The sequence below is a fragment of the Gymnogyps californianus genome, chromosome 27, assembly GCF_018139145.2.
Source record: "Gymnogyps californianus isolate 813 chromosome 27, ASM1813914v2, whole genome shotgun sequence".
Lineage (NCBI taxonomy): Eukaryota > Metazoa > Chordata > Aves > Accipitriformes > Cathartidae > Gymnogyps > Gymnogyps californianus.
In genome coordinates, this window is record NC_059497.1 from 892,194 (window position 1) to 919,461 (window position 27,268).

Genomic DNA, 27,268 nt, shown 5'->3' on the forward strand with positions numbered 1-27,268 from the left:
GTATGATTTCCTAGCAGGATTGTTCCTGCTTTATAGGAACATTCATTTGCCACTTAGGAGCAGGGACTTAGCACCTGATCCATACCATAGTAATACCATATAAGTCCACAGGCATTTAAGTTGCGTGTGTGTGTCTGTATATATATAGATATAACCCCCCCCCCACCCACAATTAGGACAGATGGGCATTGGTTGTTGCCATTTCCCTGAAACATGCACTAGGATGACCTTATAGCCATTGGGATGGCAAAAGCCTTTCCACGAGGCTGTATGTGATGTTAGTAGACTTCTCAAATTTTCATTTCATTCAGAGTAGCCAGTGAAAGTCAAGGAACTTGAAAATCAGCGTTTATTTATATACCTGATGCTAATATGTGTATTTGTAAAACAGGGTCATTATAGTCTCTCTGATTCATTTAGGCAGGATTTGAGTTTGGGGTGGGTTTGGTTTGTTGGGTTTTTTTGTTACTCGCAGTGTCTCACCATGTCACGACAGATGAGTTTTTGATCAGAATGTCCGGGAAGACGAATGTTGCATTTCTTCCTGCCAACCTCTTACTTTTCCAGAAGTAATCTCCAAAAAGGACAGGAAGGGAAGGAGAGAGGGAACTGTTATCACAGATAGTAAAGCTGTTGTTTGTGAGGCAATTGGGCAACTAAATTCTTGTGTGAATTTGCCCTATCTTACCACTGATGTTAATGAAAAGTGCATAAAGATCTTTGTGGATCAGGACTTTATTGCATATGCATCTGGTGAGATCACACAAGCGTGATTTATCATCTTGTTATTGAAACAACTTTCTAATGTTGGTTGACTTTAAGTGAAGTATTTGGAAGTTAATACCTAAATGCTCTTGGCTGTTTGATGTCATTTAGACACACTAATCCTTTGAGCCTGACAAAGGTCCATCAGACGTACTGTTCCGATATACCTGCTTCATCGGAGGAGTTAGTAAGTTTGGAAGAGTGACTGCCACGGCTTCAGTCTGTAACTGGCCCCTTTGTACAAGTAGGAGCATTTCAGTCCAGCGTATCGTAACGGTACAGCGGGCGCTACCAGCGCTCTGCAGCGGCCGGTGCCAGCTGCCCAGGGAAGGGTGCCAGGGCAAGCCAAGCACGTGCGTGTCCCCAGGGCACTCTCCAGCCACTTGCGTCGCAGGGTCATCTCCTCCAGAGGTGGCGGCGGCTTTGTGCTCAACAGCTTTCAAGGGGTAAAACTTTCCACTGGCTATTGGCACTATTATAATAATAAAACTTTTAAAGCAGTGGTGAGGCAGTTCAGGCTAATAAATATTTCTGGGTAACAGAGTCTGTTCAAGGCAATGCTAGTTCACGTGGGCTTATAAACCACATCAGAACTATCCTCTGGGGAGTGAGCTCTCTTGCAGTTATTTACCATGCTGTGAGCCCTTCGTTCTTTGAAAGTGGGGATAGATGCATGCGTGACTAGCTTTTATGCATGTATATATGGGGCAACAGGGCTTTTCATGCCATTTGAAACCGGTCACCGAGGTTATGTTGACAAATTCATAGTGGAGATGGTCACCTCTTAGCCCTGGCTGCTGCACTGGAGTGGTTCTTGGTCCGGGGTTGTCGCAGGCCGGTTCCCTTCCCGCATCTCCTCCGGCGCTGGCCAGGCTTGTTTATTCCCTGCTCCTCGTCCTGGAATTGTTGTGAGGGTGCCAAGGCTCGTAGATCCATGACTCTGAGCAAGGCAGGGTTTAAAGGTCATAGTCAAGACCATTAATAACAAGGTGCAAACGGCTGGTTTATATGTAATGTGAAGCTTTTTACTTATTTCATTTTTGCACTTTGGGGGCTCTGTTTGCTTATGGAGCACTTGGTGTCTGGTACCTATTTAGGCTGAGAGCAGGCAATTGGGTTCCTTCAGGCCTTCAGAGGAATGCAGAAAATTGTTCTCCGGTGGTGTAATTCTGCTGGGATAACTGGAGCTTATTTGTCTCACTGCTTATTAAATGCATACTTGTCTTGAGGTCCTCTTTTTTTTCTGAGAAACATTGGGTGAATCCCAAGGACCACAAGTAAGAGGAAGATTCCAGGGGGAGGGGGAGAGGGAGAGTGAAGTGCCGGCACCTCTCTACAAACTGCATCATCCGCCTCCAGTGCCAGCAGGCTGAAGAGGTTAAATAGGAGAGCAAACTCCCTTAAAGAAAAGGAGACGTACGTATGGGGCTCGCACAGACATAAATTAATTTTGCCCTTCCCCCTGCCCAGAGATGACACGCTGGGGGGAGATGCACCTCCCAGCCTGCTGACATATGGGCTGCGTGGTTGGGAGCCACGTGAGGCTGTGCTGAGGTTGCAGAATGGGACCAGCTGTGGAGGTAGGGAGCAGATGTGCGCTGGTGCTGTGCTCTTAGCCGAGGACAGTACTGGTAGCAAGGGCAGAGAGAGCAGATGGGGTTCCTACTCTGCCAGCCTCTGAGTAGTACCCAGCTTGCCCTGTTCTGCTGTTAAAAAGGACAGACAGACTCCTCCCTTCTCTCTTCTGCAGTTAAGGCTGTATGGCTGCATAGGTGATGCGCGAGCTATTCTGATCTTCTGCTTATGGGTCAAAAATCTCTAAACATCCCATCACATTGACAGTAGGAATCATAGTGGGCTTCTGTGGACAGTCTCCTGTGGTCTGAGTTCACCCAGCTTTTAATAAAGGTGGAGAGAGAGGAAAGGCAGCGTCAGTTTCCAGCTGTCTCCTGGCTCCCTCCTCCCTTTCGTGAGCCTCCTCAGCGGGGCGTGCTCTGCATGCCCCAGCCCTTAGCACTGTACGACGGAGACGGTGATCAGGGATGCTGCTCATGTGCTTGGAATTTTCCTCATTTCCAGCTTCAATTGTTGTATTGTGCTTTTTGGTAGGCCCTTCGGTGAGTCTGGTCATTGGGGAAAGCTAGATAACACACCCACACTTATTGCATCAGTGAGGGTGCATCCACGAAGATGAGTGTGTTTCTCCATTGGGGATCTTCTTGCTTTAGTTATTTCTGGCCAATGACATTTTCCTTTTACTCTGGATGGATTGAATTGTGCAATCATACCGTGGCCTCGTCAGCTTGGACCCTTCTCTTAAGAACCTCTTGATTTCTTTTCTAATTTGGCTGTAGGCTATCATCAGTTATAAAACAGTGTGACACAGTATGTGACTATTGCATTCTCCTGCATTGACTCATCAGCTGAGATTCCAGAGCAGTAACCCCCCTGCTGCTAGCTGGAGCAGCCCTCCGTGACTCGGCTTCAGTAATAAGGGATGTGAAAGCTCTCACACAGATCTGCACAGGTTATGCAAATGTTAGTCAAAATGCCCCATAAATCTGTCCCTGAGAGCTGGACCTGTCACAGCAGATGGCCCCCGTGGAGCATGCTGTCGTTGGCACAGGTACATGAGCAACGCCTTTTGCACACGTATGAACGCGATGGTGAACAGAAAGGGCCCACGGCAGCGACGAGGGTTTTAGGACTGGGGTGTAGCTGAGCAGTGTATGCGCTCTGCATTGCTGGGGCTCAACAACTTAATCGATCTTATCACTACATCCATCCAGAAAAATGGTGGTGTCACCTGGGCTAAGGCCTGCTCTCACTCACACGTGGTTTAGTAGAGAAAATACCCTGAATTTACGTGGATCCCACGTTTCCAATGCCTTCTACCTCCTCCTGTGTGTCCTGTCCAGCTTCTTCAAAGAAAGTAATTTATTCAGAAGCTCATTAAGCAATTAATTCTGCTCCTTGTCCTCAAGTTCACACATGCGTTTGACTGGAGGATAATCAGAAGATGATCTTGCATAAAAGGCTCCCTGCACATTTCGGGCAGATTACTTAAGAGGGGCTTGTGAGAGGAACTGAGTGTTCCCTGACGAGACTGCAGCCTTCATAAACGTTTATAGATGGAAAACATCTGCTTGCTGAGGATGAGTGTGCTGAAGGGGAGCTTCGGTAGGGCTCATCTGCGGAAGACACAGACCAGTCTGAATTTCCTTCAACCTGCCGTGGGACGTCTTCTTGCACAAGCGCTGGGAGTTAGCTCTGGCTAACCAGTGTATTTCTGATTCCCAGGCATTGTGCTTCTGCTAATTGCTTGTTAACAACCAAGAAGCGAGCGTAGTCTTGCATAGCCCTTTGCAGAAGAAACGCTCACCTCTTCTGTCGGGTAGACTTGAGCTCATCAGGCTGTCTCCACAACTGCTCCTCTGGGTGCTTCTGTAATACTGGTACCTGCTTCCAAGTATTCTTAATCCTCTGATTTACTGCTGTGCTGTGACACAGGGGAAGGCAGCTGGGCAGCGAGTCCCATCGTGCCAGTGGACCCGGCAGAGCTATGGAGGGTTGCCTTCTCGGCTATTGTTATTCTACAAAGTGCTGAAGGCATCCAGCTTTAGTATCTTGGTGATGATACGGGAAGGGGGGAAGCCAATAAACCCAAGACAACCTGTCCTCGGGAGTTTTCTCCTTTGTTTTAAAATGCTGAACATCTGCATTCAAAGGGAAGACGTATTTTGGCAGCAGCCATTGATTAAGGTGTCATTCATCGGGTGGGCCTACAGATCTGCTACGGAGCAGTATTTCTGCTGGAAGACACCTCCCAGGGGTCCTCTGTTGAGGAAGAAATGTTTATTGATGGCTGACCCCGGGTCCCCAGGCACTGGGTCCCTCCCAGCCCACGGAGCATGTCCTGCTCTGGGAGGGAGGCTTGGATTGATTGCTGAGGGGGCAGCATTTTTTTAAAGTCTGTCGTAAATTGATGGTAGGTGGAGCAGTAATGAAGATAAATGAGGGAGCTCTTCCCAGTAGATTAGCCTGCGTGCTGACGGATGCTGTGCTACGGCAGGCTTGAAATGCCTTTGGCCTGGCTCAGACCTCTCGCTCACCTGCCAGCATTCCTCGGCACAGCCGAGACGGAGCAAATCTTCAGGGAAATTGCCTCTCCGTGAAATTCAGGGGGCTTCAAAGGGCCTGGGGTGAGACCCGGGAGCCTCCCAGGTAGACACCAGCTTGAGTGCAAGTTCTGCAAGAGCAGAGAGGGCGAAAGGTGCTGCTCAGCCCTCTCGTGCTGTCAGTACGGGGTTCAAAAGGGAGATGGTTTAATTCCGTAAGAAACGGGTTAGGCAGCAGGGAGGTGGGATTCCTGTAACTGTTTTAAGAGCTCTGTTAAAACGTCACCTTTTTGCTTGTCCGTGGCTCTGCAGCAGCTCTGCTGAAGGTCCTTTTTCTGCATGAGCAATCTCGGTGGTTGGGCACGGAGTAAGGTGCTCTAATCTGGCCCATGGCAGACTCTTTAAATTCTTTGAGCAGTTCCCATCAAAGCAGTTTTCAAAGTGGTTTTCTCTCACCACTTAAACTCGTATTTCCTAGGGCCATTGGGTAAAATCCCCGTTCAGAGATGCTTTTCATGCAGTAGCCGATGGGTGGCTTAGGACCAGAATAATCTTCTTTGCCTTAATCCTATCCTGCTACTTTGACCTTCCTTCAGACATTGCTGTTGTAGCCTGCTCAGCTCCCTCTGCCCACACACCTCGCTGCTGCCGGGAGAGACCCGACTCGTCGGAGAGCCTCGACAGCCCCGCTAGCAGCAATAGCAGTGTGAAAGCAGACCCCAGTTGAAAGTATTTACAGGTGAAGGTTACTGTTGACTCGTCCTTTCCCGTTGTTGTTGTTGCAAGCTTGTAACTTTCAGGAAAACTTGCTGTGTGTGTGTGTGAAACGTCCTTACCTGCCCATCAGCACGATGATGATCAACATTACGGAAACCAACATTTTTCCTGGGTCAGGGAGAAAGCACAGCCTGCCCGGGGCAATGGGCAGCCGAGCTCTGGGAGGGAAGCGTAGAAGCACCCCTATCAGCTTCAGCGTATGCTCAGGAACTGCAATAATTACGGTAATTTTTTTTTTTTTACCTGGGTCAAAGTAGTGTGCAGGTTCAACTGTCTTACTTGTACATTAGGTCTGTTCGTGTGGACTGGTACCTTTTGACCAGACTCTATAAAATATCTGTACACTAAATAAAGCATCTTTGTAATCACTGCTTGCCCAAGTTGGAGGAAAAAAGAATTGAAGAAATTTCTAGAGATGTGAGGGGTTGATCTCTGTAACATATCTACTGGCAGCTCTGCAGCTGCCTGCCTCTCCTCTCATCAGCTTCAACTGTAGGTGATAGTTGATGTTTCGGGTGTTTGGTTTGGGTTTTTTCTACGGGAAAGGTTTGGAAGTTAATCTAGCATCTCCTGCTTGACCCAGTGCTACGTCATTAGATGTCCTGCAGCGTGCTGCTGCTTCTGAAGGATTCCCCGGGGGCTTTGCACGCTGGATGCCGTGGCTCTGCTCTGTGGGAAACGGCAGGTAGCTCCCGGGGCGGGGAGGTCTGTGCTATCGGACCACGGGAGCTGCAGGCAAGCAGAAATGCTGCGGGCTGACTCCCGCTCTGGGGGAAGTGCCCAACTGCGTGTGTAGGAATTCAAAAAGCAAAGAACATCATTTTCCGATATAGGTTTATAATGAATTTTGACTTAAAATAATAAGCAGTATACACAACATACAAGTGAGTTTTACAGAGACGCTGTTGTATCTGTTGACTTCAGAACCTACCAGTAAGTTCACAGATTTTGTTTGCTTTCTCTAGCCCTCTGTGTCTGCCAGCATCTCGGGGTGGCCCTTGTCTTTGTGCAGTCATTCAGGTTTCAGTTCCAATTTACAGCTCCGCTTGTCACCTTTGCTGGGGAGACGGGGAGAAGCCTTGTGCGGAGGTTGCTCTTGCTCAGCAGGGTCAGCAGTGCGGCCGGGGTCGGTGTGCTGGGGCTGCTCGAGGGAAACGCAGGGATCACGGGACTGTCTTACAGATTCACAACACCCTTCCTCTGGCCTTGCAAAAAAGTAGAAGCAAGAATGCTTTCTGCAAGAGTGGATTATTCTGAACTAGTGTTTTTCGCTGGTGAAACTTTACTGCAACGTAAATTCTCTGGGGAGGTGCAGGTTTCCTCAGCCATCGCATCCCGACGATTGGTCCTCCAAGTCCATGTCGGTTGCACCGTCCCTTTGCAAAGAGAACAACGGGCAACGGCAGTTTCACAGTTTAAGCAAGGATTGCAGACTCCTCCTAGGTAGGGGATTAGTTTTGCTGAGCAAATAGAAGGGTCCACAGTACCTCCTGGGAAATGTAGTCCTTTCTTTAGTGCTTTGCAGAATTAATTAAATAAAAGCCATGCAGTTGAACTACAGCTCCCAGAATGTCATGGCCCTCAGGGCACAGGGTTTTAAAAAATGGCAAGGGGGGGTGGCAGTGGATTCTTCCCTCTGTGCTCCTGTCTCCTCAGGTCTGGTCCAACCACTCGGCCCGTTTTGGTGCTTTACACGTGTGCACGTCCACAGTGTCCTCGCACTCCTTGCAGCGCACAGCGCAGCACCAGTGGAACTTGCACTCGCACTTGGTGATGCGCGTGACGCGCGTGGTGTCGTACCCCCGCCCGCAGCACATCACCTCGCAGCCGTCCGTCCCGCGGGACATCTTGTTGCACACGCGACCGGCCGTGCCCAGGGAGCCTGGAGAAGGAAGCGAGAGCGGGTCAGGGTGTTCCTTCTCCACCTTGTGCAAATACTTCCTCCAACCCCTGCCCCGCAGTTGTTAGCACTGGTAAGATTGGGTATCTACCATCTGCAATGGAGACCTCGGATACGACTGCCTTAGCAGTGGTGACATCTTGTTGTTTCTGTCACAGCGCGTGCTGCAGCGTGGTGCCGGAGCATGGCCTCCAAGGGCTGGGCACAGGCTGCGGGGAAGAGGCTGCGGAGCCTGTGCTTGCTTTGCTTTAAGGGCATGGGTTGCAGCGTGGGTAGCGAGCCTGGCCAGGGACGCAGCTTTGGTGACCCTCTGCACGGCCCTTTCCCCACACCCGCTGCTGGAGCCTGCTCCCGCTGCTGCCCAGAGCACACGAGCAGGGGGGGACGGGGACGGGCCGGGCTCTGTGCAGCCCCTCTGGGCCCGGGGGGGCCCTGGAGCAGTGTATGCCCACCGAGCCGGGCTTTGCAGCTGGCAAAGCTAGGAATGCCCCCTCTGCTTGGGCTAAGGGCTCACTGAAGGGCAGCGGGAGCACGTGCTGCCTTCCCCACCGAGCCCCCACAGCTCCTGCGAACCCCCGACCCGGGGATGCTCCAGGCTGGGAAACCATTGATCTTCTCTGCAGGAGCCGAGCAGCCCTGGCGCTGCCTTCCCCACTCTCATCCCAGCCTCGGGCTGTGTTCAGAGGGGAAGCCGGCAGCCTGCCGCACGAAATGGGCTCTTTATTGCCTGTTTAAGGGAGCTTTGCTCTGCAGGAGAAAGGCTCTGAGGAAACGCTGTACTATGCCTGATGGGTTTGGACCTTTGGTGTAAAGCCTGGGGATTTTGGACAAACCCAGCCCTGTCTGCCCAGGCGTGAGGTGCTGTGGGGACCCAGCGCTCCAGCGAGCACCGACACCCGCTGAGGGCCTGGGTGACCCCCAGAGCGCAACCCCCCCACCGGGGATGGGGGTTCAGTGGGGGAGCTGACGTCCCAAAGCAGCCCTGCCAGGCTGGGCTAGTTGGGAGCTGCTGGCCTGTCAGGAGGCGAGGAAGAGCTGCTTTTGGGCAACGACTGGAGCTTTGGTTTTTACCTGCTGACTTGTCCATCACGCAGTAATCGGGTGAGTTCTCAAAATACACCAGATCTGTTTTCGTGGGCTTCCTGAAGTTCTTGTTGGCCACCGTGAAGCCAGTGCCGTCCTGGTTCATCGTCACCTGGATGGCCCCGTTGTATTTCTTCCTTAGGTAATCCCCTGTTTTTCGAAAATCTGACATTGCCAGCCAACAAGTCCTTAGTGTGCAGGAACCGCTGACCCCATGGCATTTGCACTCCAGCTTCAGGAAACGCTTCACAGCCTGTGGGAAGAGGGATGCCGTGAGGACCGGCAGCCACCCTGGGCGTCAGACATTGCGCCTGGGTCTGCTTGTCCCTGGTGCAGCTTATCAGCCCTTGCCTGCACGGGATGGGGCTCCTAATGGGAGAGGGGTGCTGCGTACGGAGGATGCACTCCTGCGGTCACTGATGCCAGCATCAGTGAGGACACAGGCTGGGGGCAAAGGTAAGCAGGGTCCTGCCATCCCCGCGGGGCTGTTCCCCGAGCAGAGCGTGCAGGGGGGCACTGGGAAGGCAGGGCAGTGTCCTGCCCCGAATGCAGCAGGACCTGCCCTCCGCAGACACCCAGGGTCCCGCTCCCATGCCCGAGCTGCTCCCGCTGCCCATTCCCCGGCAGGCGGTCCTGGTGGGACGGCTGGCCAGGCGCTGGGCTCGGCTGCGGGGGCTGCACTCACCATCCTCCCGCAGCGGTTGTTGTGCAGGTTCATCAGCGCCCGGGCGTCCTTCACTTTCTTCTCCTTGGCATCCACGAAGGCTTTGGCAAAGCGGATCCCGTAGTTGATGTTGTCGCTGCAGCCGCCCCAGTCGAACTCCCCGCGCTCGTCCTTGGAGCGGCCCCTCTTGAGCGGGTCGCAGCCGCAGGCCTTCAGGTCCCCTTGGCTGCACGCCCGCGTGATGGCGTAGACCACTCCAGCCGAGGAGATGGCGTAGACGAAGGCGGCCTCCCTGCTGCCTGCCGCAGGAAGAGAAACGGGGATGGAGAGTGAGCGTGCTGGGCTGTGCCAGGCGCCTGCAGCCCACCAAGCAGCAGGGCACCATGCGGCAGCACCTTTGCGGCTCGGGGCGAGAGCATCCCGCACACGGGTAAGCCAAGTCCAGCCAGCTCTGCTGGCCACCGAGTCCAGCCTCGGCTTCCCTGGCACCTTTCAGACTAAGGGGAATTTCATGTTGAGCCTCAGGGCTCAGCAGCTCGGGGTGCTGGGCTGCTCTCAGGGTTGCCCGACTGGTCCCCCTCGCTGACCTGCGGCTCAGGGGCCATGTGGGTGCTCATCGGTGCTGAGACTGCAGGACCAGCCAGCACCCTTCGGCCAGGGCTGCCTCCCTCCCGGAGTGATGCTGAGCACGGGAGCTGGCGCCAGCTCCGGCCAGGCTCGGCTTTCCCTGCGTGGCACAGCTTGCCGCCTGCTATTTTACATCTCTGGTTTGAGTTCACAGCTGTTTTTATAATGCTGTAAAAGAAGCTGCAAATCAAAACCATGTTCGTCTTCATTTTGAGAGCCTTTGAAAGCAACTTCAAAGGCAGCAGAGCTCTCTTTGGACCTCGCAGGATGGGGCTGTGGCGAGGAGCTTTCATCATTCTCCATTCTTTGCCAGGAGAGGACCGGGCAGGAGTAAAGGTGCCATCGCGGGGATGGAGAGGCTGAGACCGGGCAGGCTGCAGCACGGCAGGGTGAGTGCCGCGTCCCGGTGCTTACAGCCCCCTTCCCTCCAGCCGGCTCCTCTCCGGGGGTCTGGCTTGCAGGCTCTGCTGCTTGCCCACCCCGCTGGGCAGCTGCCCCATCCCCCCGCCAGCTGGGAGCAAGCCCCCCGCTCCCCGGCTCCCTCCGCGGGCGCTCACGTGTCCTCCATATGAGCTGCTCCCGGCGAGTCGAAAGGCTCTTCCCAGCCGCCTTTGATTTGGAGGCCACGTGGCTGGATGCGCCCCGGCACGTCACAGGGCGCAGCAGCATCTGTCCCGCAGTGCCGCTGCCTGCGCCGGGGCTCACGCCGGCTCCCGGGGTCCGCTCGCTGCCAGAGCTCTCCCCGGGGGCAGCTGGAGCCCACGATGCTGCTCCTGCTCTGGAACTGCCCCTGTCCCTGTCCCCATCACGCCTTTCCTCTTCGCTCCTTGGGTACATCCCTGCTTGTGTCATATCTGTCCCTCACCTGGAGCGGAAAGGTCCCTCCCGGGCAGGGTCTGTGCCCAGCCCTGCGCGCAGGGCCGGCATCTGCCCCGTAGCCGTGGTCCTTCTCCACCTTGGAGCCCGAAGCGAGGAGTGGAGCCGTGGCTCTGCCTTGCCTCCCTTGCCATGCAAGGGAACAGCCAGTTCCCACGTGAATTGCTGAGTCCTGGCCAGCCCTGCTCTCCAAATATTTATATATCCCATTACTGTTTACATATGAGCCTGTTCTCCGGAGGTGTCTCCTCCTTCCCGCTTCTCCCCCAGTGCTCCCCCTGCTCCATCTCATCTGGTGCAGCTATTCCAAATGCAGTGCTCTGCTCCCATTACTGCTTGATTAATTTACAGGGAAAGGCAAAGCTCTCCTAAGGGAGTAATCCAAGCCACCGGGCACGGCAGCCCAGCGAGAGGAGAGGCTCTCCCAGGGAGACAAGGCATGAGGCAGTGGGAAGGGGACGGGGCAGAACCTACTTCGCAGCATGACCCGGCCGAAGACGGTGTGGTCCCGGTCCAGGGTGCTGCAGTTCCAGCGGTGGTGCCGGAACTGGTGCTGGCACTCCCGGATCCACTCCTTGGCTCCCTCCCCGACCGACTGCATGATGTCGGGGTACCTCTGGCACAGCTGCCGCTGCTTGTTCACCAGCCCGGGGATGTTATCGCAGATCACCCTCGCACCCAGCGCCCCGATGTACCTGCGAGAGAGAACGGTGCCGCATTACCACGCTGCCCGTAGAGGGGGAAGGTGCAGGGCTCTGGCTCCCCGGGTCCCCACCCTGCCAGGGGGGGTCTTATAATGAAGCCCACCTTCCCCTTTTTTCTTTCTAGCTGTGTCACAGCCGCTCTGGGCTCTGCCGAGGCTGTCCCCCCGCAGCGGCGTGCCCTCCTCACAGCATCCCCTCGGCGTGGGCGAGCCGCGGAGCACGCTGCTTGGCTGCGTGGTGAGACCTGCCCGGTGCCGTGGTTCAGACAGGCAGGATGCAGGGACAGGGCCCTGCTGAGCCACCGCAGCCGCTGGGCTTTGGTCTTTGTATTTAACAAAATAATCCCGAGGCGCACCAGCCTGGGGCGGGCGAAGCTCTGCTCTGTGCGCGCATCGCTGGGCAGGGAGCAGGGGGCCATCTCCCCAGGAGCCAGCCAGCTATGGGTGCTGCAAGTCGTGGGGCCCGCACCCTGAGAGCCTGGGCTCTCTGTGAGCTCCTGGGGCGGCAGCGGAGGAACTTGCTGATGTGCAAAACCTCCCTCCCACCCTCTTCCCTCCATCCCAGCCCCGCTCTGCAGCCTGGTCCTGCTGAGCACAGCAGGATGGAGCCCAGCTGAGCCCAGCGTGGCCGGCGCTGGCGCAGGCTCTGCACTGTCTCCTGCCTGCACGCTGGGAACAACGGTCCATGGCACAGGCACCCGTGCGATGCTCAGGTGGGGGAGAAAGAGGAGCAGGCTTCACCTCTTGGTGCTGCAGTCCTTGTTCACGCTGTTATCCCCCGGCTATCTAGTCCCCTCTGTGCATCTCTTGCACTGGTGAACATTCATGATCGTGCCCTGAAGCTGGGTAACTGGGAGAACTACGCTGTGTCTCCCGTCCTGCCTGTACCCTGCCTGCATCCCGGTCCCCTCCCTGCAGCGGTGGGGAGAGGGCGGGAGCTCGGAGCAGAAAGAATGCGCAAACAACAGTCTGGTAGAGCCTGGCTGAGCCCCACGGGCAGCTTTCCACGGACACGGGGGAGGGACCCCGAGCTCTGCCCCGCAGCCTCGCACCAGCCCGGACAATGGCGGCAACGTGGAATTTTCCATCCCGGTCAGCCCCTGCCTGCGCCGCCCGCTCGCCCCAGCCAGGCAGCGGCTGCTCGTGCTGGAGGATGATGTTTGCCACAGAGCGCGGAGCTGTGATTCTGGCTGGAAGCGATGAGGTTTGGGTGGGATTCAAATTTTTCAAACCCCCCAGACTAGAAGTAAGAACCTTCCTTTAACAATAATAAAAAGCAGTAAGCTTGGGCAATATTTCATTGTCTCTCTCTGGCCATGTTCTATCGCTTCTATCAGCCCCAGAGAGAGCTCGCAGGCTCAGGAAAGCCCTGTGAGCACAGAGAGCAATGGGATCTGTTCCCTTTTTTAAAATATTTTGTTTAAACGCTGGCAGAAGCACAAGGTCATCTCAGGCTGGAGCAGAAGATAATAAACCCGGCTCCCCATGGCTTTGTAAGCCCCGACTCTGAGGGCCAGCGCGCATTGTTTTCACAGGCTTGCTCGTCAGCCTTTCACCATGTAGCAGGGGGACAAGGGAGATGGCGGAAGCCATTTAGGAAAGAAAAGCCCGCAGGAGCTCATCGAGCAATGCCGACTGCGGGCATTTAATTGCCTCGCTCGTGCTGGGCTGCGAGAGCGGCCGGTTCCTTCCCGCAGTGAGGAGGGCAGGGCGGAGGAGCATCCCACCAGCTGGATGATGGCACAGGCCAGTGGTCTCGAGTGGGGCTGCAGAGATCCCAGGGGGAAGCATGGCCAGGTACTCTGGCCCTGAATTCGTTCTGCCCAGCCTGCCTGGCCCCAGCACGGATGGGGACAGCTGACGTGTCCCTGCCTGCGCTGCCAAGAGCGGGGACGAGGGTGCTGGGAGGCAGCGGTGTCGCAGGATGGAGGTTGCAGCAGTTGCCAAAGCTCCCCTTCACCGGAGGAAAGAGATGCTGGGAAAGCTGGAAAAGGTAAAACGTTCTTCGATGGGCCACCTCACCAGGGACCTTGCGGGGACCCCAGCCCCTGTCCGCCTCCGGCGCTGCTGAGCTGTGGCACTGGTCTTTGGTAACGGCGGTGGGCTGGCAGCAGGGCCGGCTTTGGGGAGGCACACGGGCAGCTGGCAGAGGAGCTGCCTCCACGACGGGAGAGCGGCAGATAAAGCACCGACTAACACCATCCCCTGGGAGACAGATCAAGGAAAACCCTCCAGACAAGACAAACACCAGGCACTCCCTTTTTCACACTGTAAGCTAATTACTCCTCGTTAATTCTCCTGCCAAATACCCAGATCAGAGCAAACATTATCAGCAGGAGAAAGCGGAAGGAGAGCAGGGCGAAGGGCACCGACCGCCGAGGGAGCACCTCGCCGTGCAGGGTCCCGGACCCCCGCCGGGGTCGGTGGCTGCACCTCCCTTTGCTCGTGGCGGCAAACAAGCAGCGTGTTTGCTGCGGTACCTACAGGCCTCCATCGGAGATTACGTACTGAAATCCATCCCACGATTGCTGTGGCATTGGAAAGCAGCATGGCACAACAAGGGGGAAAATTCCTCACGTGTCTTGGAAAGGCTGCGGTTATCTCAGCGAGACCGAGCTCGTCCATTTCGTGAGAAATGCTCCAGTTGGGTTCAGTTACTCTGAAATGGAGCGAGACGGCGAACATCAGAAAATTCTGCCAAGCAGAATTTTGGGAAGGAAAAAACCCAAACATTTGTTTTGGATTGATGAAAGCATCTCTTCCGATTTTATTTCTAAAAATCTATGACATTGTAAAAACACTGAAATAGGAAAGACAATGGCTGTTCTGAGAAGTCCCCAGCTGCCTTATCAGAACTTCATTTTTAAAAAATGAAGTTGTGCTGCAAGTGGCAAATTTCTGTGAAATGCTCTACTCTTGGGGAACCTGCATTTTTACAGCAGAAAAAAACCCCAAGCCCTGACTTCAGAAAAGTCTGTGAGAGGGAACGGCTCCTGATGCTGGAGGCTGCTCAGGCCTGGACTTCTGCATGGTCCGAAGGAGAGAGGCCGGAGCAGCCTGTGAGAGCCGGGCAGCCTGCAGCAAGGAGGAGCTGGGAAGGAGGGAGGGAGAGAGGGAGTTAATAATGAAGTGCATGTGGGGATAACAATCCCCCACCCTGTCAAATGGGCGTCCACGGGATGCTGCCTCCTGCGAGGTCCTCATGTAGCGTCTGTAAAGCCCTTGCATTGCCCCCTTGCTAAATGCAGAGCTGTTTGCTCAGCTCAGGCAGAGGGGCTGGCACTGATCCCTCCGACAGCCTTTGGCTGCGTTGTGCTGCATCATTTACTGCTTGCAAATCAGCGTGCAATCACAAGCTTGCTGTATTTCCCATTTGCTCCTAGAGTTCAGCTGCCAGGAGACGGATGCGAGCTGCAAGCACTGCGGGAAATGCTGTGCTACCACGCGTGGCACTGGACCTCCGCCTCCTGCCCTCCCTTCCCTGCTCCCTGCGAGGAGCAACTTGCGCAGCAGCAGCAGAGGCCGGAGACTTCATGTTACAAAGGCAAGTGCTTTCAGAGCTTGCGAGGTAAAGCGCTCCGTGCTCCCTGCTAGCCCTCCTCCTCTCTGCAAGTAATCTGCTGCACGGACACATCCACCGGTGCAGCTGAAGCGAGCTCTTTCTCAACAGCCCGCGAGCGCTGGCCGTGCCGATGCACTGGGGGAACAGGAGACAACTGTCACATGTTGGCTCCCAGTTGTTGTTCTTGTTCTAAGAGTCTGCTGACTTCGACTCTTGTAAACAAGGAGAAACCTAAATTGCTTCTAAGATAAACATGCAAATCAGAGGCAGACGCATCTATTTACTTGGCAGCATGCATTTTGTGCTAACCCCCTTCCACGGGCTTGCCTCCGTGCTGTATGTGTCCTGCTCCTGCGCTTCCCATGAGAGCCTGCCCAGCTTCCCGAAGGACTTGCAGACTCCTCAGGGTGCTCTCGCAGAACCGTGTGGCCCATGTCGTGTCTCTGCCCTCAGCTCAGACTGCTCTGGTGAAAGTCTGAACAGCTCAGAGCTTTCCTATCCATGGCTGCTCTCCTCCCTGTACATGCAGCTCCCTGCGGGTTAGGAGGGGATCCACACAGTTGCATGTGGGCTGCGAGTTCCTGGGATCTGCTGCATCTTGTCCCAAGGATCAGATCTCAGTACGCCTCTTCCTCCCCCGTCTCCACCATGCTGGAACCTTTTTCTGGATCAATAAACTGTGCTTTTGGTCCCAACACAGTGTATGCAGCATCCCAGCTGCTGAGCTCTTTAATAGGAACGACCGAAAGACTCAGGAAAAGCACCGCACCCCAGGCGTAGCAGTGGGGAGATCAAGAGCAGGGCCAGAGTCTAAGGCACCTTAGCAACAGGCAGACGGGAACTTCTACTGCTGGAGAAATCAGACCGCTCCGGCAGCCTGGGCCAGCCTGCCCCAAACGTGTCAGCGTAAGCCTGGCCGGGTGAGCAAACCGGCTGCGCGGCCGCTGAGGGGTTTCTCCGGCTCCCAGGAGCACCAGGCTGCGTGTATGGGGGCTGGGGGGCTGCTCTGCAAAACCAGCGGCCAGAGGAAACCATAACTCTAGAGATCAAAGCCGGAGGATGCTGCCAAGGGGAATTCAGTTTCCCTTTCATTATAAATAAACAGCCCCCTGCAACATAGACCTGGGGCACCTCCAGATTTTTTTTGTAACTCAGAGCTGTTGGCAGTAATTTTGTTTAATTGCTAAAACTCTACTGGCTGACCCAGTGCTTTGTGGGGGCAGCTCTCTGGTCCCAAAGAGGCAACGGCAGCGAAGCCCCTGCATGCACCCAGCTCCAGCCATCACCGGCCACCTGCGAGGCCACATTTCTCCGGGGAGTCGGTAAGTCAGCCCGGCAGAGGCGAAGCCTCGTATCTCTGCGGCGTGCCCGGCTGCCGTTTGCTTTGCATAGGGCTGGGGCGAGTGTTGCAAGGAAATACCAGCCATTGCGGGGCTGCGGTTATTGCGGTGGCCGGGGAAGGCTCTGCGCTTCCTCCTGGTGCCAGCCCAGGGCTTGCCTCGTTGCGTGGCATCGGCCTTTGCCCAGGCGTGTCGGTGTGGGGTGCTCTGGTTACGACTCCCCTGAATAGGCAGGGCTGCTCTCCTCTAGCACCGACCACGTGCCCTGGCTTTGCAGAACGGCTGCCTCGGCTGCCTCCTGCAGCGTGGTGACCCGGTGAGATCCGAGACGAGGAGAGGCTTAGCTGGGGTCACGCCACTGTTCTGGACTCACTAGTAGATATCGGGTGGAAAATGTCTCTTGGAAAACGAGGTTTTGAAGAAAGGAAAGCATTTCACGGGAATGGGTAAACTTCAGTGGAACTGGAACTTGCTTTTGTTTGTTGCTTCTCCATAATGCCAAGGTGTTGTTGAGAAATATGGTAGTGCTCTAATTCAGTTTCTAGTGAAAATTCTATTAGACACACTGCTGTATCTAATATTTCATTTTACACCATTCTATATGACATTGAAAAGCCTATTTGAGCATTGCTTACAAGCTGAGCTTAACTAAAATCACTCCCAGCTTTACACTGGGAGAAGGATGTCCGTGCAAGCAGCTATGACGATGCAGTAAGCCAGACTCCAGGCGCGGGGAAGCTCAGCCGGGGCAGCTCTGGGTGCCTCCGGCCGCTCCCCGGCAGAGCGGGGCGGCGCAGGGCAAACCTCCCCAGCCAGGGCCGCCGCTGCGGCACGCCGAGAGCCGAGGCACGAGGCTTCCTCATTGCCGCTTGTTAATGCAGAGAGAGCTCACGGCTGAAAAACGATGGCAGGTTAACAGTTCTCCTTCTGGTGGCTTCTCTCTTCCCGAGGATCCCAAAACCACTTTGCCAACTGTTCGTAACTCCTTGTTCGGCAGCAGAGCAGGGCGGGAACAGAAGTGTGGGGGGGCAGGAGGTGCTCTGGCCAGACGCAGTGCCGTGAACCCTGTCAGCGCGATGGCTTTGACATCATCGGGAGATGCTCCTCCGACCTGAAGCCACGTCAGGCTGTCAGGCTCGGCTCTGACATCCCATCTAATGGGTTTTCAGCTTGAGAATTTGCCTTTCCTGATACTGCCTCTCCCCATCAAGTGCAGAGTGCTCTCAACGTGGTTAAGGCAACCTGGACAGCTTAAATCCCTGGACCCCCGGCCACCTCAACTGCTCCCAGGGCTTCCTAACAGGATCTTTTCTTACTGACAGCAAAGAGACGCAGGCAGCCTCGCACGGTGGGGTGCTGTGCAGAGCAGTGCTCGGGGGCTCTGAACTTGACCAGGCCACATTTAAAACAAGACAGAAAAACAAAACAAAAAAGCAAGCAAGCAAGAAAAGCACCAAGGTGCTGTTCCTGGCCACGTTAAGCATGCCTCTCAGCTCGGTATCCTCTGATGGCCACCGACTGCCTGTCACATGTAGCTCTCCCACCTAATATGACTCAGGCAAATAAGCACAGCACCGTTGGGAAGAAATGCTGAGCTTCGAGCCCCTCCACAGCTCCAGTCGGTGCCATCAGACTCCCGTGAGCTGAGCTGTAACTGGGGCTCGGTCCTGGCCATGGTCAACTGCGAATGCTGCCTGCTCCCAAAAACAGCCCTGGGAGGGGCGGCCCAGCACTGGTTTAGGCTCCACCGTCACTTACGGCGTTGGGGCTTTCTCTAGGTCTTTCTGCAAACCGAATGCTGTGGAACCGTCAGAGTTCCCCTCGTCCGTGCCCGGGTGAAGCATAGTCCGGCTGTACCTCTTCCGACCTGACATGTGCCCAAGCAGCGTGCCTGTGAGGACACCTCCAGCCTCTTCTCCCGGATCAGCACTGGGGGACGGCAGTGCTCCCCGCAGCTGCCGGAGCCCCCGTCCCTGTCTCCTCAGGCGGGAGATGCTCAGCCTCTTGTGCAATCCGTCCCGCAGGCTGGGGCCACGAGCTTGTTTTGCACAGAGCCTCGTCGCTGCTGCCTTCTGCTCCAAGAGCTCTGCTGCTGAGGTTGAGATGAGAGCATGGTCTGGCTGCCTGGTGGTATCAGAGGCTGCTGGAGTCCTTCCCCTGGGAAAACTGATTCACCTCCCCATTGCTCTCGTAACCACTTTGATAGTCCTGAAAGATCAACTTGGGAGCCAAAGTATCTTGGCTTCTGTTCTCTTCCCATCCCATTGAGTCAACACGACATCTGTATTTTGGTGGGAGGCTGGAAAGCCCTAGAAAGCTATTGGAGACACCTCGTGCAGATAGGATCAAATCCAACATCCCTGCCTCTCTGCCCGATAAAGAGCAAATTCCAGCGCACCTGGCAGCATTTCACCTCAAGTTCTCCGCATACTTCCCGAGGATGCTGCACTTCCCTTCCTCTGCTCTCCCTGGCTGTGGGCAGACAATTTATAGCCAACTGCAAAGCACTTTGGGTTGCAAGGTGCTATAGACATTTGAGATATTATTTTATTATTATAAACCCTGAGTATTTTATTAAGCCCCACTGGGAACAGGGCCATCCTGGCCTGCTGGAATTGTTAACGCCTTGGAATGATTAATAGTCCTAATTTCCTCACTTAGAGCCACTACTCTGTATGTTGAGAGTGTTAGTCTCACTTGAATAATTTTTAATATCATAATGCTGAGCCACTACCAGTGCCATTCAAGGGACATATTTTTCATTTTCTGCACCATGATCTTTCTGTTTCTTGTGTGTCACCCTTTTTCCAGTTGTGTGCCTTTGGTTCCTTGTCGGAGTCCTCTCTCTGTGGTTTTCCTGCACCCGTGTGCAGTCAGTGGGATGTGGTTTCTGTGGGAAAGACTGAAATGTCCGGGAAACGCTGCAGTCCCAGGGAGCTGGACCCAAATGAGCGCCCTGCCCTGCCATCCCTCGGCTGATGTGGGAGAGTTTGCTGTTGGCATCTTGTATCAAGAGTGACCTGGAAATCGAGGTCTGTTCGGCTTGCTGTGGCGTAAAGGCGAGATATGGTGTGCGCAGAATATATACCAGGTGAGCAGCAAAGCCCCTGAGTGCTCAGGCCGCTGCGGAGCCAAAGCAGGGGTGAGGGTGGGAGGTTATAAAAGCACAGGGAGAAAAGGACTCCGGTGCCTTCTGCAATAGTGGCCAAAATCTCGCTCAGCGCTGGGTGGAAGCTATTGCTCAGGGGCGTTGCTGGCGATGTATGAATACAATACAAATTGCTCATCAACAATATGCTTTAACCTTAAGTATCAAATTTTTTCTCCCAAAATCTCAAAGCACTTTGCTAAGAGCTGGGGAGGTAAGACAGTCTCTGGTGGTAAAGTAGGACGGATGATTCTTCTCTTGTCCATGGCCTATCTTGTGTGTTGGGTGCGAGCAGCTCAGAGCAGAGGCTGCGTGTTTCTACAGGACCTGGCCCAGCACAGATCTCCTCGCGGTGGGCTGCAGGCACTGCCGAAATCGGTATTAGTAACAGTAAAAGCTAATGAGCCTGGAAGAGCAGAAGGATTTTTTCTTCTGCCTTTCTTTGTAAGAAAGATTTCCTATAGGTGAAAGTGACCCTAATGAAAAATGAACTAAGAAACACAATTAGGATTATTATAACGGCGCAGAGTGACTGAGGGAACCCATCTGTTCAATACACCCCAACCAAGAACACCAGGGCTGCTGCAAAGGCCACGGGGTTCATTCTCCATCAGCCTGACGTTACTTTAAAACTTATTTTTCAAAGCGCGGCTGCCTGGACAGCCGGAGCTGTGGAGCGCCTCAGCCTAAAGACTTCCTGGTCGCTGACCTCCTGCTTTTATTGCCATGCAAAGCGCTCTGCAACAACAAACGTACAGCTGGTACATACATCCCCGGTGCCCCGAGCGCTGCCACGCTGCACGTCGTCTCCCCTTTGAGATGGTGAGTTCCCCTCCTGGTACCTCGCCTGCGGCAGCCCTGGGGACGAGACCGGGTGGATGAGGAGCTGCCCTGCAGCGGGGGCACTCGCGGAGGAGGGAACGGTTCATCCACGGCGCAGGACGGCATCGGGAGCGAAGGACACGCAGCCCTCGGAGCCGCCACGTAAGCTGCTAGACCCTCTGCTAGTGAAGCCCTCCTGGGGCTGCTGCGGGTCTGCCCTGCCGAGGCTGGCACGGAGGGGAGGCAGCGACACCCCCGCGCGCCCCAAAGGGTTACACCGACTGGCTGTGAGTTCCTCCATGCAGCTGTCTTTCCCTTGGCTTAATTTCAAACATTCCTATTGATGCTATTTCCCCTCCCACACACCTCAGTGTGATGCCTGTTTAAATCAGCCCCTCTCTCCTATATCCTATATCCACACGTACGTGTGGCTCGATTTTTCCATCACTCTTTGTGCCCATCCACTGCACCCGGACCAGGACCCAGCACTGGTGTCACGACGGAAACGCACGGCAAACCCCGGAGAGGAACGGCTGCGGGAGCACCGCTCCTTCCTACCCGTCGTGGTGGGAACGTCCCCTCCTCCACCTGCGATGGGGGTGGCCTTGCCGAGCCCGCGGGAAGAGCCTGACCCCAGCTCCTGGGGTTGCTCTAGCACGGAGGGTGCGACGGGCGCTCCTGCTTCACGATTTGCCCCTGGGGTGCGTTCCCTGCCCATGAACACGCACCTCCTTCCCCGGCCGAGGAAGGGAGCTGGAGCGTGGTGGCTGCCGAACTCTGGGCTCGAGCATCCCTAAGAGTGCCCGTCCGGGCATCGTGCCCCGGGGTGCAGCGGCTCCCCAGGACCCCCCGTAACCCGCCGATGCCTTGAGGAGCCCCACGTGGCTGCCAGGCTCCTGCACGCTCCTCAACCCGCGCCCAAGCTTGCGCTAGTCTTGCTTCCACAGATTTGTTTTATCTCTTTGGGAGCCTGATGCCTCCCATCTGTTCCAATGCCAGATGAAATTAAATATTTGTAGTTTCCAAGGGCTGTGGTTAGCAATAAACAAGTTAGCTAACGAGGATTTGGTGCGCCGGGCGGCTGGGGGGGTTCATGTGGGCTTGCAGGCAAGCGGGTATGTGTGAGGGTGGGGTGCAGGGGGGTGTGTGTGCATACAGCTTTGTGTACATTTTTCTTTAACCAAACCTTCTATTTAAAATGGCTTTCCACACCAGAGCAGCTAGCGGGGCTCTCAATAGCGAGTAAACTCTACTTAGTTATTTACACCAAGTTTGTTTATTGCACAGTTTATGTTTATAAGCAACATTTGTCTAATCCCAAATCTTTCGGAAGGAATTTCGGAGGCCGCTTTTGGGGCCCGATGTCCCCTCGCAGCGCGCGCGGGGCACAGCCCTGCCAGGCAGGCGCCCGCCCGGGGAGAGCCGCGGGACGATGCTGTTCTCCCTACCCGAGCGCACTCCAGTGTAAATGGGATTTAGGGATTTTCCCGTTGCATTCCTTCTTAATTTCCGTCTGTGTTTCAGCTGGTATTTTGTTGCTAAGTAACACTTTACAGTTTGGGAGCATTTCTGCATGGATGCTGCTCCCCACGGCCACGGCCGTCCCGCTGCCGCTGTTAAGTCACGACGGCCTCGGAGCCCGGGCAGCGCCGCCGGCCGCAACCGCCCTGGCCCGAGCCTGTCCCCTCTGCCCCTGCAAACGCTGTTCTCACCGCTACGTGCTCCGAGCACACGCACACATGCACGCACCCACGGACACTTTTTCGAGCGCCAAAGTTCACCAATTCCTGGCGTTTTTGTGAGGCGGCGCGGGCCATGCCTGACGTCACTGAAAATTAATAATTTGCAGTTGTTTAGAAGAAACATTTGGTTGATATTTCCTTTCCATGTACTGTGATCAGAACTGACCCAGTTTTTTCTATTAATCTACTTTAAAAGTCAACTCTGAAAATGAGAAGCATTTCCTCTATTTCCACAAGTTTATTGTGTGTGAATCCCTAGAAGAATTTGGCAATAATAATAATAAGGAACGATGATGCACCACCAAATGTATTTACTGTAATATCAGTAATGCTAAAGATGTGCTTGGAAACCTATGTAAATCACTGAATAACTTTTTCCCAAGCCACAGCTGGTTGAAACCATTTTCAGTAAAACACAATTTCATCTAAACATGCTATTTTATCAGAACTGACACGTCCAGCAGAACAGCGCTCGCTTCAATGAAGGCTTTTCTTAGGAATGTTCTGGTCTAGAGAAGAAAAAATACGATTGAAAATGTGAACTTCAGAGTTGAATGTGTTTGGTTTCTAATTTTTTTTTTTTTTTTTTAAAAGTCACGTACTTCAGGTCCCCGAGACCAATTCTGCTTGCCGAAAACGTTCAAAGGAATCGTGCCTGGCTGCACCATGGCTGAGGAGCCGGCCGGGCTGCGCGGGGGAGCTGCCCAGCCCCAGCTGCCCCAGGCTGGGCTCCTGCCCCTGCCACCCCGGGGGCTGCCCCCGCTCTCCTTTCTCCCTCGAACAAGAAGCTGCCAGCCGGGGAGTCGCGCTGCAAGCTGAGAACGCAAACTGCTGCGGGAGCTAAATCTAGCTTCCTCCCAATAAGCCACAGCTACCGAGGCTGAAAATGGGGCTGGTTTTCCTCCCGCTCGTTGGGAAGAGACGTGCGCTTGGAATTGGGGCAGACACTGCAGCGGAGTCATCGTGGGGAGAAGTGGGGTACAACAGCAAGGAAAAAAGGTGTTTTTCACACTCCTCCTAAAGAAAGAATTTTCACCCTTCAGCCAGCATCCAAGTGTGTTACCAGAACTGCCCAGCTCCGGGCAGATGATGCTGTGACTACTCGATACCTCATCTTTTTCCAGCTACTTCACCCCATGCACTCACTTCTCAGCTCTAACGAGCCTCCCCTTCTCTTGCCTCCTCGATAATGAAGTGAAATAATCTAACTTCTCCGCTGCCCTAAGACTCTTCCTTCCTTCCTCGGCTTTTAGCGTATCAGCAACATCACCTTCTGCACAGATGCCGTCCTGTCTTCGCCTGCTCTGAAGGGTGGGGGCAGATCTGGCGGCTGGAAGCCAGGCCAGCGCTTGTATCAACCTGACCCTCGCCGACGGTGACTCATTTTCTCGCCCAGTGATTTCAGTTCCCCGTGGGCTGATCTGGCTGCAGGAGATCTCCCCTGGGCATGGCCGGGAACGGCATTGGTCTTGCTAGTTTGCATTATACGTGCCCCCCGAAGCCTGTGCTGCTCTCTGGAAGAAGTGGCTCCTCGTGCAATCCACCTTTTGTGCCTGGTTGCAACCCGCTGCCCGAGCGGCACGTCCCCTGGGCTCCCCGCTCCCTCCCAGCCCCGCAGCATTCCCGTTTGCCTTCCTCACCCTGGAATCGCTCTCCCAGGGATGCCAGCCTGGCCACGACTGCCACACGCCCAGACGTGCTCTCAAACACTAGGAATACTTGTGTTATCGGCATGACTATTAAGTGCTCCCGGGCCCTCGCAACGGTAGTTGAGGAATTCCAGAAACCACCGTTCTCTTTCGGTGGCAGATGGGTCGAATTTGACTAAGTTCTGCTTCATGCACTGCGATGTGCTAATGATGATGAGATTGGCGTGGAAAACAGTGTTTTCCACAACATTAGAGAGGACTTTTATAGGGTGGGGGACACAGAAAACTTTTCTGCAGCAAAGGATTTTTTTTCTCCAGTGTTACTGAACTACTGAAGCAGCACGGGATCGCTTGGAAAACTTCACAGCCCTTGTTTTCCTAATTACTCTCATGCTGCATACACGAATTTTCATTGTTACAGGAATCGGGACAGGAGGAGATTAATTTCTAAAAGGCTGGTATTTCCTATGGCATCATTTCTATCTGTTACAGAGCCTCATCTTATCCAAATGAGGGAGAACAGCAACTTCTTAGCTCACGAGAAGCCGTAATACAAGTGCGCGGGGCAACACGGCAGCCCGCAGGGATCTGGGGGCTCCAGCGTGATCTCCGGGCTGCAGAGGCTGGATCCGGGGAGCTGCTGGCTGCTGCCGCTTCCCAGCCCTGACCCGTACCGAGGGGCTGACCCTGCTCCCTGCCACTGCCCGGGGAGGGATGGCTTTCAGGGGGGTCACGCCGTGGGGGGCTCGGCTCCCCGGCAGATGAGGCGGGAGCCCGGGGGGGTCCCCGCGGCAAGTCCCGGCCCCAGGGGCAAACGGGCGGCGAGGGCGCTTTGAAGCGCGGGGTGCCCGGGGAGCCCTGCGGTGGCTGCGCCCCGGGGGAAGCCCCGGCCCCGCGGCAGGTTGGGGGCGAAGGCGGTTCCCCCTCCGCCGCTCCGGCCGCCGCCCGCCGCGCTTCCCCGGGAGCCCGGGCCGCCGCCGCCGCGCAGGTGGAACCGGGGGGAGCCCCGAGCCCGTCCTGCCGCGGGGTTCCCAGCCGGGAGCGGGACACGCGATGAGCCCGGCGGCGCCGGGGGTGGGGGGGCGGGGAGTCCCCGCAGCCCCGGCCGGTCCCCGCCGGCTCCCGCTGTCCCGCGTGGGGCTCCCATGGCCGCAGGTTGGGCGCTGGGCTCCGGCACGGCGGGGCTCGCTGCGCTCCCGCCGGCGCTGCCCCAGCCCCCGGCCGGGCTTCCCATCCCCATCCCCGTCCCCATCCCCATCCCGCGGCCGAGCCCCGCGCAGCTCCCGCCGGCGGCAGCCCGGGGACCGTCGGGGCGGCGGACCCGTCGCGGGGACTCACCACCACGAGGAGTCGGCGCGGGGCGTCAGGGCGAGCAGGAGGAGGACGAGGGGCAGGCAAAGCCGCGGGGCCGCGCCCGCCGTCCGAGGGAAGGCTCCGCACTCCGCACGCCCGGGGGCCACGGCAATCCCAGGAGACGCTTCCAGGCGGTTTGGGCTGAGCATATCTCTCCGGGGCGGGGTCCAGACGGAGAAATGACCGGGGAGGGGGGTCCTGCCCGCGCTCCCCTCGGGGGCACTGCCCGTCACGGCCCCGCGGCGCGGCTGCCGGCTCCGCGCTGCTGAGCGAGCCCCGGCTGGGCCCCCGCTCCCAGACGCATGCTGCTGCGCGGGGGGCGGCAGGGCCGGGCCGGGCCGGGCCGGGCCGGACCGGGGGGCGGCGGCGGCGGCGGCGGGGCTCCCCGCGGGGTCCCGGGCCGGGGCGCTCAGCGGGGCCGGCGCCCCCGAGCGGCGCGGGGCGGGCGGCGGGGCCGGGCCGGGCCATAGAGGTCCTTGCGCGGAGGGCGAGGACGCACTGGGGATGGGAGCGCGGGGGCCGCGGCCAAATATTGACGGCGCCCGCCGGGCTCCGGGCTCTCATTGGGCAGAGTCAGAGGCGCGGAGCCGCCGCTCCGGCCGGACCGACCCCCACCTCCCCAAGGGCACGTCGGACAGCCCCCTCCGGGCTCCTGCCCACCGCCGGCGGGGCTGCCCCTGCCGCCGCCCCGCCGCCGCGCACCGGGGCCGCTCCCACCGCCGCGCCCCGCACCCGCGGGGACGCGGCGCGGAGCCGCCGACCGCGGCCGCCCCGTCGGGCTCCGCCCGGGGAAGGGGCGCGGGGACGCGGCGGGATGCTCGGGGCCGGGGCCGCCGCCGGCTCCTCCCGCGCTCGCCCCCGCCAGGTGTCACTGCAGGGTGGGAAACCGCCGGCCGCGCTCCGCGGGGCTGCGCGGGGCTCCGCGCCCCGCCTGGGGGGCCGCCGGCCGCCCTCTGCCCACCCGCCGCCGCGACGTTCCGCGGGTCCTCCTCCTCCGCCGCCGCCGCCCCTCGCAGCGCCGCTTCGGCCCCGGCCCCGCGGCCCCGGTGCGGGCAGGAGCAGGCAGCGCTGGCAGCGCTCCCGCGGGCCGGCTTGCGGGGAGCCGGCGCCTCCGGTGCTGGTCGGCCGGGCGGGTCTCAGCGCGGGTGTCGGGGGCGGTGCAGACCCCGCAGCTGCACGGGGACCTGCAGGCAGCGGCCTGGGGGACGGGGGGGGACACGGCCGCTGTTCTTGGGGCACGCACTCCCTGGGGCGGTGATGCCCCCAGCGAGGGCCAGCGCCTTCCTGCCCCGGGACAGCCGGTGTCCGAGCACCAGCCCGCACCCCTTCGTGCCAGTTTGGCGAGAGGTCACCACCTCTGCGGTGCCTCTGCCGTCTGTGGCCACGGGACAGGGAGAGCTGGTCCTGGTGGACAAGCTGCCCTGGGCTCTACGCTCTCCTTCCTTCATCGCCCTGAAACTGTTGGCTGGTAGCTGATGAAGACCAACCTTACCTGGGAGCTCCCTCTTCCCCGTGTGGTCCCTGGCCGGCTGGTCCTTCCACACCCTGGACCTGAGCAGGCATTAGGCTGCAATGGGTAACCTCTCATTGCTGGCACTTCCCAATATTCCTAATTATTTACTGGGATTGTAAACCTCATTATCCACCAAAGTCCCGTTCGCCTTGCCAGAGCCCTCAGCCGCCCCCTCCCCTCCGCCCAGCTCAGCTCATTCTACTCTTTCCTTCCCATTCCTGTTGTTGCAGATCAGAGAGCGACTTCCCTGGCCAGAGAGAAATGGGGACTAGAAACTTGCACTTGGTTATAATCCAATTATACTTTGGAAAACTGCAGCAACAGAAAGCTGGTGCTGGTAGGGAGCTGCCCTTTTGTCTGAGAGCCCAACCGGAATATTGCATTACAGCGTATTCACTGCTGAATATCGGCACTGAAAAGGCCGATATTTATAGACTGGTGTGGAAGGCTGCGCATTTGTTTAGAAGACCCATCATAGCGGATCGCGTGCTGGGGTCTCTGCTGTTGCCGTTTCATGGGCTTTTCTCTGCTCCTGGATTGTTTTCATTCAAAGAGAGGAGACTGAGTTCTCTGTATTCTGCTCTGATGGGAAAGGAAGGGGAGGAGGTGACAAGCGCCATGTTCAT

General features: G+C 56.7%; 1 protein-coding gene across 1 annotated transcript; it reads right to left on the reverse strand.

Moving 5' to 3' along the window:
• Positions 1–6,488: 6,488 nt before the first annotated feature.
• WNT2B (Wnt family member 2B) lies at positions 6,489–25,278 on the reverse strand. The gene is made up of 5 exons (XM_050911290.1): positions 25,115–25,278; positions 11,285–11,505; positions 9,329–9,606; positions 8,632–8,896; positions 6,489–7,542 (listed from the first exon to the last, which is right to left on the reverse strand). The coding sequence occupies exons 1-5, from the start codon at positions 25,276–25,278 to the stop codon at positions 7,313–7,315; spliced, it is 1,158 nt and encodes a 385-aa protein (XP_050767247.1). The 3' UTR covers positions 6,489–7,312.
• Between the last annotated feature and the right edge of the window lie 1,990 nt (positions 25,279–27,268).

Excerpts from the sequence above, each read along its gene's own strand:
- WNT2B (XM_050911290.1), bottom strand. The coding sequence starts at position 25,278 with ATGCTCAGCCCAAACCGCCTGGAAGCGTCTCCTGGGATTGCCGTGGCC. Across the intron at positions 8,897-9,328 it reads ACAACCGCTGCGGGAGGATG|GCTGTGAAGCGTTTCCTGAA; the intron begins GTGAGTGCAGCC and ends CTCTTCCCACAG. Across the intron at positions 7,543-8,631 it reads CGTGATGGACAAGTCAGCAG|GCTCCCTGGGCACGGCCGGT; the intron begins GTAAAAACCAAA and ends TTCCTTCTCCAG.